At 35.7% G+C, this 11,684-nt stretch overlaps 1 protein-coding gene across 1 annotated transcript; it reads left to right on the forward strand.

Moving 5' to 3' along the window:
* Window positions 1-843: 843 nt before the first annotated feature.
* LRCH2 (leucine-rich repeats and calponin homology (CH) domain containing 2) lies at window positions 844-11,427 on the forward strand (the record flags this gene model as incomplete). Its single annotated transcript, XM_009581092.1, has 8 exons — window positions 844-960; window positions 4,286-4,327; window positions 4,785-4,835; window positions 5,923-5,980; window positions 8,043-8,155; window positions 9,243-9,380; window positions 9,668-9,745; window positions 10,898-11,427. Coding segments are annotated over 8 exons (717 nt in total), but the record flags the coding sequence as incomplete, so codon positions are not given.
* Window positions 11,428-11,684: the final 257 nt, after the last annotated feature.

The following is an 11,684-nucleotide window of genomic DNA, read 5'->3' on the forward strand; positions in this document are numbered from 1 at the left end:
CAACCTTAATGATTCTATGATTCTTTTCTTTGAGATTTCTAAATGGTTTGAATTACGTAGGCCTTCCATTCCCCATACCTCATTGAGAAGCTTGCATGATACAATAAAATTGCAGTGAAACTGTAGAGGGTACTTTTTTATTATTTTAGATTTTAATCCATCGCGTATTTGCAATTGCTTTAAATGGCGTGGTATTCTAATATGAAGAAATAGTTGGAAATGTAGTTTTAGCCTTATTATGAAATGGTCCCTTTGGATTGTTTGCTTTCAGTTTTAATAAAACAGACATATTCATACATATTCATTGTTATTTTAAGAATAAATCTACTTTAGCTGTCTGTTCAGAATACGTTGCATAATACAATACTTTGAAAGAGAGATTTCTTTTACAGCTAGAAGATGTGTATAATCTTTTAGATAGGAACAGCAGACAAATACTTAAATTGTCTTCTTGTAGCCATCCTTTTCCTGTGCAATGAGTATTCAGATTGAGAAATTGGATATGCTAGTGGCTAACCACACTTCTAACTGTTTTTTTGAAGTTATTTGTGGCAGTCTTAAGTGGCTTCCGAACATACCTGCGAAAATTAGGCTCAGTGCAGAAAAGGGTGTTTTCTCAAGAATTACTTCATAGATTCTTTTTCTTCTATGAAATATGTTTTAGGATTTTAAAGGAAGTAAATGATTTCTACCAGAATCACCATTAAGACTGATAACACTTCCATGTCATAAAGCTAGATTATCAGAGAGGCAAACAATTCATAACTGTAGTTCATAATAATTAGTGTTAACGCACACGAGGTATATTTACCTTTTATGTAAAAATATTTCTGAACCTTATAGCCACGGGAAAACCAGAAGGATTCAATGGATGAGCAGCATTGGCCAGAAACACAGCCAGTGATTTGGCAGAATGAAGAAAGAAGGAGAAGTAAACAAATTAGAAGAGAGTATTTCAAGGTAATGGGGGGGAGTGTGGGTGGGTGACACTTTTTTTTTTAATGAGAGTAGAAGAAACTATGACTAAGTAAAGATAAGAAAACCTCAAAGGTTGTCATGCTTTTAATTTTGCATGTAATTTTTTTATTTGGCTCTTTTGAGTTAAATAATATATATGTACGTATATATGTATGTATTTAGGGTAATGTGAGAGTGCAGGAGAATCAAGAGGAAAAAATCAACAGAATACTTTGTTTATCCTTTAAATAAAAGAAAGTCATTTACAGTTGTCTTCTGGTAAAGCCAGAAACTAATCTTCAGTCATTGGTCCTTCCTCATCCATTTTGAGGTTTGGCTGGTTTTTTTGTAGTGCAAGGAAAATATACATTACCTTTTTTTGCAGCTTGGTTATGAGAACGATTTATGCATTTTGGTTCTCACTGCATTAGTTTGCATTTTAGAGAGGAAATTTTCTCTGCATTACTTTGCTGCTGTAGTGTGTACCATTCGTCACCAGATGTCAGTATCTGCTTAGTGCAAAACAGATACTAAGTTACAGCAGCATTAGATAAAATCTGTTTTGGGGTATGGTAGAGAAATAGGAGAATTCTGACCAGTGCTAGGTTGAGTTAAAATTAAATTTGTCACTTATGAAATTAGTTTCTTGGGTCTTTTGCCATCAAACATCTTTATGAAATGCTAGGAAACTTCGAAGAAATTAAATTCTAGGAAAAAGAGAGCATGCCATACAGCTCAGATACATTCTTTTGATTATAGAAGCTATTAATGTTTTTTTCTGAAGAGTATATGGAGTTGTATCCTAACTTGAATTCTACTGACCTCTTTCCAGGGTTTTCATCCCTAAATTAATTTTGCCCTGCGGCCTTTGAGGGGAATGGGAGAAACTTCTAAGTAAAACAGAATTCAGTCATTTAACTCATTAAACAGCTGTGCTATCAATACAGAAGACCTGCGTTAGTGATTCCTCATAACTTTAAAGGATGTCTTTAAATGCTAATACAGATTTCAGTTTTGAGCTCTGTGATGGAAGCAGATACCTGAAATCACATTACATACAGCTATAGATATGTCTCAAAAGTGAATTAAGCAGGCTGTGCCAGTAACAAAAAATACTGTGTCACTGATAGCTTCATTTGCAAAAACAAGGCAATAAGCAAGTGATGAAACGAAGTCTGTCTTCCACGGCAAACTGGGAGAAAAAAGTAGGTACCCCTGCTGTTCTGAGAAACCAGTGAAAATACAATTCGCATTGTGTCCATGTTTTCTTGGCAAAAAAGTTCATTGAATAATCATATCTGTACTGCCAGATATTAATATCTTAAGAATACATGCCAAGTTACTGTAATGGGTGTCATTAGAACAGGGAAAATTTACTTGGATCAGCATGCAGAAGTATTTATAGAGCATCTTTATTATATATATTATATATTTTTATTGTGCAATTGTACTGTGCATCAGAAAGGTAGGAGAATGCTCGTGAGAATCAGAACTCCTTTTCTTGTGGCATTGCACTGAAGTCTCGCTGGAACCTGAAATCTTTGTTGCATTAAATATGTAAAAAGAAACTTAAGATTGAAGATAATTTTATCAACCAAAATGCATTTTTTTTTTTTTCTTCTCCTGGAATAGTTTGTAGTTGTTTTGGATCCTAGCTACATCCAAGCTGAAATTCTTGTTAGTGTATCCACAATGGAAAAGAATTACTATGTGCTAGCTTTGTTATATGAACACAGAACTGGCCAAAGGCCTGTGTAAACAGAAGTCAGCAGCGGGGGTCTGCAGGGCTTAGAAAATTAGGCTTTGCCTTATCAGCTGCCAAAGCAATATATTCCCTTGAACTGCAAACATACAGGAAATAAGTCTAAGAAGAGAAATAGCCAGTCATGGATATATGTAATAGGTCTCTATCTGACCCAGGTCTCTACCTGTACTCTGTGCATAGTTTAAAAAAAAAAAAAAAACAAACAACCCACACCAAAAAACTCAGCCAAAACAAATTAAAAAAAAATCCACAACCCCCCCAAAACCTCTCAAAACAAACGAACAAAAAACCCAAAACCACCAAAAAAACCAAAACAACAAAAGAATACCACAAACCAACAACTGACACTTTATTCAATCACTCTTCAAAAGAGATGTTTAGTTTGCACAGAAAATGAACAGCAGTAGGGTAGCTAACAAAGGCTATGTTTGTCCTAGACTTCGATTTTCAAGAGATGCTGTTTGTCATTGTTGTCAGCATCGTTCAGCACACATTTCAAAAGCTGTTGAAAATTCAGCTCTATAAAGTTCTTCAATTTTACAGTCCAACAGTACACAGTTATAACTTTGAAGAAGGCAAGCATCTTCTATGCATAACTGAGAAATACAGCTTTCTATAACAGAGCTATGTAAGTTTGCGTGTTTATTAATATTAAAGAACATAGTTGCAAGTCAGGTTTTTCTTCCATTTTTAAGAAATTCTTCTAACTAAAAGCTATATGTACCCCTAAAAGTCAGATCTTTGAAGGAGAGCCATCCTTCCTAAGTTTGTCTCTTGATTTAGCCTGTGTTATGTGTTATATCATAAAGATGGGTAGGCCGGCCACATACACACAATGCACTTATCAGAGTTTTGTAGTGATGGATCTTTTTAATTCTAGCTGTATGGTTTTTTCTATTTTTTTGTCCACTTTCTGCGGACAATGAAACATGCTTATTTTCTTAAATACTGCTTTTGTAAATTTCTTCCTTCAATCCTTCCTTCATTTCCTACACTTTCAGGATAATCAGGAAGTGGGACAGTGATGAAGGCAGTGCACAACAGATCAGACAGAACTGTGGAAAAAGTGCTGGTCTTAAACAGATAGAAGTATGTGATCAGGCTTTGAAGTTGTAAAGGAAATACTGATTTTTTTTTTTGTTAATTTTTTACAATGTCAAGTCAATCTCAAAGTGTAAGCAATTTTAAAGTTACATAACAAAACATACTGTAAAAGTAACTTTCACGGGTTGCATAATTTTTTCTAACAAATAATGCTTCAGAGTAACAGTTGTTAAGGTCTTTTCACTTGGATCAGCTGTCATATGCAGTCAGAGTTCACATTATATAAGTATTTAGTTTTAAAATGGTCTTATCTCATCAACATAATGAAGATCTTGACTAGCCTAGGAACTAGATACTCCTTTTCTGCTTTGTTTCTTTTTTACTCCTTTGTTTCTGTAACATGGTTTTTTTTCTCAGCAGCTTCACCAGTAATAAGTAACATCTGAGTGATATCAAGCCATTTAGTTCAAATGAAAACCATATTTCCATTTTAAAGTAATAATTCTGTGTGTTTTGCAGTATAAGTCTTCCAGAAAGAGTTCAAGTGGAAATGAAAATGAGGTGAGAAATAGTAATTGTGTAAAAATATTTAAGAAAACAATTTATTCATTTGTCTTTTATGAACACCTATGAGCCACAGTCACAGAACAGGAGAACATTCGCTAAAGTCCACGCAAACAAACTTTGCATTCCAAAGCCAGAGCAGAAATAAGTATTATACTCCTTTATTTGAAAACAGTCATCAAGATTGCGTACTGGGGAAAAGTAGGACATTTACTTGCTTTGGTAATAGGAAAGTTAATTCAGCTATCAAGCAGAGGTAATGTAAAAGTAATATTTGACATAAACAATGAACAGTGTTTCCTTGACTTACACGTTTTTAAATTTAGTTGCTGCCAGTTTGTCGCATACTTGACAAATGTTGCATGTCTCATGTATTGTGTATTTCATAATTTCATGTTTCTTGTTAAATCATAATTTTCATTTTTATAATTTCATCTCTTTGATTTCTTTTTAGCAAGACAGTGATAATACTAATGTGTCCCCACAGTCTCCTGTGTCGTCTGAGGTACAAGTTTGTGGTTTTGTTTTTCATTCAACAGACATTTCTTTGTGCTCATTACTTGTCATCAGGTTTTCCATGCAGACATAAAGCTGTCAGTTTCCTTTGAAACTGCAATTAGAAATATTTCATCATAATAAAAATTCAAAAATAGATAGAAACTAGACACAGATTTTACAACTTGTTTTACCTTCGCAACTGTCTGATCTCTCCTAGATTTCTTCTTTTTGACTGGTGTGTAGAAAGGTGCATTGCTTTTGTCTCCATTATCTTTCCTAATGAAAATAGCTAATAAAACAAAAATCAAATTTGCCATATTTTGTAGGTGTCCCCTATGCAGTAGCCATCCAGAGGATTTTAAGTAGAACTTGTGGTTTAGTATTTTATATATCACAGGGAACCCAAACGTACTGACACCTCTTAAGCGAGTTTCATCCTTCACAGTTCTGGCTGTTGCCTTTGTGGTGCAGCCTTGCAGCTTCATTCACTGGTTGCTTTCTTTTTTTAAGGGATGTCCATGTAGTCTCACTGTGGCTGCACTACACTACTGAGCTCTGAATAAAGCATACCAAAGATTATTAATGTTTCTATCTCATGTCAATAAGGAACCTGAGGGAGCAGAATGAGAACATATCCCAAATACAATGAAATGAGTTGAAATAAGGATCTCTCATGCACATACCAAATTACTGAGTGCATCTTTCTTTTTAGATGGTGAAATGAGAAAAACCTGATCTTCATAATTGAAATATTAAGAAATATTTTGATGCTAACATTGGGAGGTTATTTGCATTGGTTTACAGCTGGCTTAGAACTCTGTTCACAGAATGGTTTCCAGTAGTTTGAAATGGTTTAGAGTAGATTTTAGTTAATCTGGTGCTGCTTTTCTTCCTCAGTAAGATAATTTTATCTGCATGTAGTGAACTTACTTTAATTCCATTTATTTTATACTGTCCTCTTCGAAAGGGTGTGTTACAGTTAAGCAGAAGGACTCACTTTTCTTAGGCAAGAGTAATTTAAACACTATCTTGATAGGAACAAAAGTTAATTCTTTTAATGAACGGAAGAAAATTTACTTTATCTCTTTTAACAGGATTATGAAAGAACAGATAGTAATGCTCATGGTCCATTTGGTCTCAAACCAAGGTCAGGTAAGCTGCTTTCTCTAACATAGCATGATAGAACAGATGTTTATTTCCCAGGCTGGAATTAAATGGTAAGGGTAGCAGGTGCATGAATTGGAATGAATATGAAGAGATGCCACAGTACAGCAATCCACTCGGTGTACTTATCACAAGCGTAGTACTGGGAAAGACACAGACCGCTGCTTTGGCAAACAAATAATTGAAAGTTCCCCAAGTTGCACAGTTATTTCCCCCACACACTTTTTTGGTGCGTATTTAATCACTGTCAAAGAACAGGAAAACAGCATGCAACTGTTCTTGAGACTTGATGGCTGAGGCAGGAGGGTTTCAAGAGAAGTAGATTTTTGTAATTTGTCCTATGAAAGGATGCTTTGAGCAGAGCTTTGCCAGGAGTTTTGTGGCTTAGTGCTGCTTTGCACCCTGACTCTTCCAAGACTCTGCCATACCCTCATAAGAAAGTTGCATTGTTTAAAGCAGACTTTCAGTCCTCTGAAATCTAGGTAGAAATAATACAATTTTTTTTGCAGTTACAGTATTCTTTTGTTTGCAAGTGTCTATGTGAACATTGGATGTCAGAAGTGTAAAACATAGTTTGGAAAAACCACTGTGCAATCCTTTCTGCAGTTAATACCACTCTTCTCTGTTTTTAAGGGAACAGTCTTCATGCAAATTCATTAAGAAAGAATCAGTTCAGCTCTTCAGTTTAATTTCATTCATTGTTTATGGTAGCAAAGCTCGACCTCCTTAATACTAGCCTGTGAGCCCCCAGCAGTAGAGTAGGTCTGGCTGAGGTCATGCAAATGGCTTCTTCAGGGCCCTTAAGACACTTGAGATTTGTAAGCAGTTGTGTGAAACTTCTGTGCCAGAGATAGGTTAGTTGCATGTACCAGGACATGCCTGGCTGTGATCATTGAGAGACTTCTGAGTTATCTACATCCTTGGCTGCAGGAAGGTGCAGCCAAGATTTTATTTGATAGGAGGAAGCAGGCTTGTTAGTGCTTTTCAGCCCATATTTTCTCAGTGCGATAGTAGGCTTCCTAGGAGCCACTGCCAGCTCATGTCTGTGAAACAGCAGCACCCCTTTCACTCAGTTCTAGGAAAGTGAACGGCATTTTGTTTCTTAGTTGCAAGCCAAAATCTTAGTGGTTTTAGATACTTCCGTAGATACTGTCGGTAACATGCAATTGTATTTTTCTGTATACAAACTACATACTGTCATGATGTATAAAATCAGAGCAGTGATTTCGAGAGTATCTATAAAATTCCTGTTATTTGCGATTGTTAGGTCTCTTGCTAAAATCCAAACTATTAGAAACAATATAGAAAGTTCTAAAGGTGTAAGTACTGATTTTTTTTTTTTCGCTCTAAAGCATGGAGTGAAATACTTAAGGATACAGTGGTATTTCTATAGAAGAGTTTTTATTTGCCAGTGTTCTATAAAATAATAGAATTGTCATTTAAAGGCTTTTTGACCATGAAGAATAGTAAAGTGAATGTAATTATTTAACAGACCTCCTTTTTAAAGAAGAACTCTGAACCTTTAGATGAGACATTTCATATTTTTCAATTAGTTCTTTAATAAGCAATCACCGTGTCTCTGCATATGCACACCGAACACATGCATATGTGTGTGTGTGTGTGTATATATATATTGTAAGTCTTTCATCGTAAGTTTATATCAGGGAGTTCTGTCCCTTTTTTTAGTCTCCATAAAGACTTTATACTTGATTAAAAGTAAAACACAATGAAAATACTTTCAAAGCTAGATTGCAAGATATGCTTGTAAAAGTGCAAAGGGAGTTGTATATCTCAAACAGATATTTGAATATTGAAGTCAGTTCTGTCTCCATATTTTCTAGTTACCTATTTGCACTTACGTAAGATGATCACTGTATTTTATTTGAAAGATAAGTTTCATAGACAGCATCTTTTATATCAGGATACTTAAATATATTTGTTCTGAAAAGTTCTTCAGCTTTTTTCCCATTTTTATCCTTGGTGGTAGATTTTTAGTCATTGCATTTTTTTAACCTGAATTCTGAAAACTAACTTAAATAATGTTTAATAGCTTTCAGCCGTGCATCTCGCCAGGACTATGGTGCAGTGGATCCTGGATTTACAATGAGGAGAAAAATGGAGCATTTAAGGGAAGAAAGGGAACAGATAAGACAACTTCGCAATGTATGTACCATTATTTACTATATGGGTGCAGTGCATTTAGTTTGCTATGTACCACAATTTAAACCTTCATCATAAAGGCCTGCAAATCATTAGAGTTGTACAAGGGCATCTCTGTAGTGATATTTCTTCCTAAGAAATTTCATGTAACAGGCTACACTGGTACTATTTTTGGTTCAACGAAAATACCAACCAGGAGCTAAATGTTTTTTCAGCTGAAAAATGAAGTGAAATGAAAAATGAAATTTTTTTTAGGTTTCTGAGGTTTTAGGTTTTCCTACGGAGACAGTAAGTCTGCTAGTGTTTGCTGCTCTTTGACCTGAGATTTGAAGAAAGATGGTCAGTCTTCTGAATAGCCAAATGCTTTTTGAGTGTAGAAAGTTGCTACAAGTTATATAATACTGAATGGGATCTAAATTTCAGACTTCCAGTAAGTTGTTTTCTGTATAGTTCTGTTCTCAAGATATTTAACAGTTACAGTTAACTGTAGCAGCTCTGCTTTCCAGGGCAGTACTAATTTGGGGTCTGACTTCTGTGAAGGCTGTTTCTGTCTTGTCTGGTTCACTTCCTGAGCAGTGAAGGCTTGCTGCTGGGGTGGGGAAAAAACATTCCCTACTTCCCTTCTCTGTTTTGCAACGCTAAAGCTATTTAACTGTCATCTGCACGAGTGAAATAGCCATGCTCAAAGTGGTTGTTCCCCTCTTTTTTCCCCCTCATTCTCCTAGTAAAATTCTGCTAGCTAACAGCTAATGAGGTATTCAGCCTAACATTTCTGTCCTTAAATTCTGTGCTTTCCTATCATGAGTAGTGAGTTTGTCGTATGGCTTTGAGAGCTATGTATCATGATAGTTGTTGGCTGAATGTCTTTCTCAACGTATGTAGTTGTGTCATTAAAAAAAAAAGCAAAGGGAATGTAAGGTTAATGATAAAGAGAAAAGGATATTTGTACTCAGTAAAGTGTGAGTTGACTCCATTTACTTCACTTTAGTATTAAAATGTCCCTTTTAAACTGAATGCTTTAAAATACCCTGGATTTAAAAATAAAAACTAGCTAATATTGAAAGTAACTTACTTATGGACTTTTTAATAGAATCTTGAATCAAGGTTAAAAGTAATTTTGCCAGATGACATTGGAGCAGCATTGATGGATGGAGTAGTTCTTTGCCATTTAGCCAATCACATAAGGCCACGTTCTGTTGCCAGCATTCACGTACCATCGCCAGCAGTGGTAAGTCATTTATCTCACTTTTGTTGCATCTTATGTGAAAACAAGCTTTTTAAGTTCAATACTCAAACATCATGAATCATGTTTACCATATTAATTGGCTACATTCCTCACTTCAATTTTTCTGCAAGAAGCACTAAACAAGACTCAGAAGTTTAGTTTAAGAGCTATTTTCATATACTGAGTCTTCATAGAATTTGTTTGTGTTTAGCAACTGTTACTGAATTTGCATCAGAAATATACAGTCCTTCACAAATGTATGATGAAGATCTAACATCCTGTCTTTACAGCCTAAACTCAGTATGGCAAAGTGCCGAAGAAATGTTGAAAACTTTCTTGATGCTTGTAAAAAATTGGGCGTTCCACAGGTATTGCTTTATTGACTTATTATTAATAACCACAGAAAATGTCAGCAAATACTGAAGTTGGGTTTTTTGGGGGGCTTAATTCAGGGAGCAATAGTGATTATAACACTGACCAGGGAACTTGAAGATATGAAAAGAAGTCCCATTTCTGGCCTGTGGCATGAACTTGAGGGAGCTACTTTATGGGTTTCTAGTCAGTTCCTTACAGGAAAAATAATACTGACCACCTGGTAAAATAAATTATCATCTAAACAAAAGAACTAATGTAAGAGGATCATGTTGTAATATTTGAAAGTCTTGAGCTTAGCAACTCACTTTGGCATGAATTTCAGTGTCTGCTTAGGAAAAATCCTGCAATTACAGAAATACGTAGCCTAACTGATAAGCTGTCTTTTTAGCACGGCCATAGTTGCAGCCCATTATTCATGCTTCTGTTGCCCAAGTTCATCCTCTTACTTCCCTGTATGAGGGAAAAAAACCTAAAGATCAAATCATTTCTTGCATATTATGAGAGACAAAAAACTCCCTCGACCCTTTTTAGTGGAACAAGAAAATTAGTTCATGGATTTAAAAGCCCGGGTTACTGTTCTACCACAGCTTCTATCTTGCGTGGAGCCACAGGCCATTCGGAAGTTAGATATGCTAAGATTTACCTCCTGAATTACACGTAATGCCAGCTAGCAGTTGGGAAGATTGTCCAGCTTGTGCTGAATTTTGAAACTGAAAGGTGACTTTCTTGGGGAATGCTCATTACTGAGGGCCCAGTATATCAGCACTTCCAAGTTTTCCCAAGGGAAAAATGGGTAATAAGCCTACAAAACAAGGGAAGGGGGAAGTAGGCCTCTGAGCCAACAGTGCCCATCAGCCTGTTTTTCTTGCTCTGCTTATGAAAAGAAATGGTCTTTGGCTTTATGAAATTAGCAGTCTTATGTATCTTCTGATGTTGTCATAGTTTAACACTTTAAACAGATCTTAGATATAATTAGTTTCTGACCATTTTGTTACTGTAGAGAACCACATGTGAAATTTAAGGCCGAAGACATTTTCTGTGCAAGTGTCTTATAGTGATATATGTGTGACTTCAGAGAAAATGCATTTGTTACCCGCCTTGGGGTAAAAATGAATGAAGCTTACACGTACCGCTTTATTTTGCAGGAGAGACTTTGCTTGCCTCATCACATTCTGGAGGAGAGGGGTCTGGTGAAGGTTGGCCTCACAGTTCAAGCTCTGCTTGAATTGCCAGCATTGAAAGTATCTCAGCTTTCCTCCATCTGATATGACTTCTTGGAAGCTAGACAACTTACCATTTGATCTGTTGATTTGGATTGCTCTGAGGCAGTTCAGCTTCCTACATGGGAACATCCAAGCCATCAAAAACTAGTATCTGTCCAGATGCTGTAGAGAGCCTTACTTTGGAGTTGTACGTGAAAACCTTGGAGTCAGCTGACAGTTAAAAGAACATAATTATTCTTTTTGTCTTTTGTAATTGGATGCACAAAGAGATTGTGGTAGCATCAGGTTCTCTTTTCAGTTAATTTAAGTTAAAAGCTGCCATTTAACATCTCACAGTGTTACAGTTAAATGCTGGATTTCTTTTCTTACATTGAAAATGTTGTTTGAATTATTTTAGTAGTACAAAGCACGCCCCCCCTCACTTTAATCTTTCAAGTCAATCATTTGATTTAAAGGTAAGACAAAAATGTAGCGACGGTATGATGGTAAAAATGCGAGTGACTGATCACTTGTAATCCACTTTCACTCTCTTAGAAAGCTTAATATTTACGTTCTTTATTTTTTGCACTCCTGATTGTAACTTACACACTTCTAACATTGCCAGTATTTAGTCTGAGTGTATGGTGGTTACACAAAACAGTATACAATGGGAAAAGGACACATTTTATTGAGTTTTTTCCAGTCTTCTAGGTTGGTGCCAAATATTTTT

The sequence above is a fragment of the Fulmarus glacialis genome, unplaced genomic scaffold, assembly GCF_000690835.1.
Source record: "Fulmarus glacialis isolate BGI_N327 unplaced genomic scaffold, ASM69083v1 scaffold10477, whole genome shotgun sequence".
Classification (NCBI taxonomy): Eukaryota; Metazoa; Chordata; class Aves; order Procellariiformes; family Procellariidae; genus Fulmarus; species Fulmarus glacialis.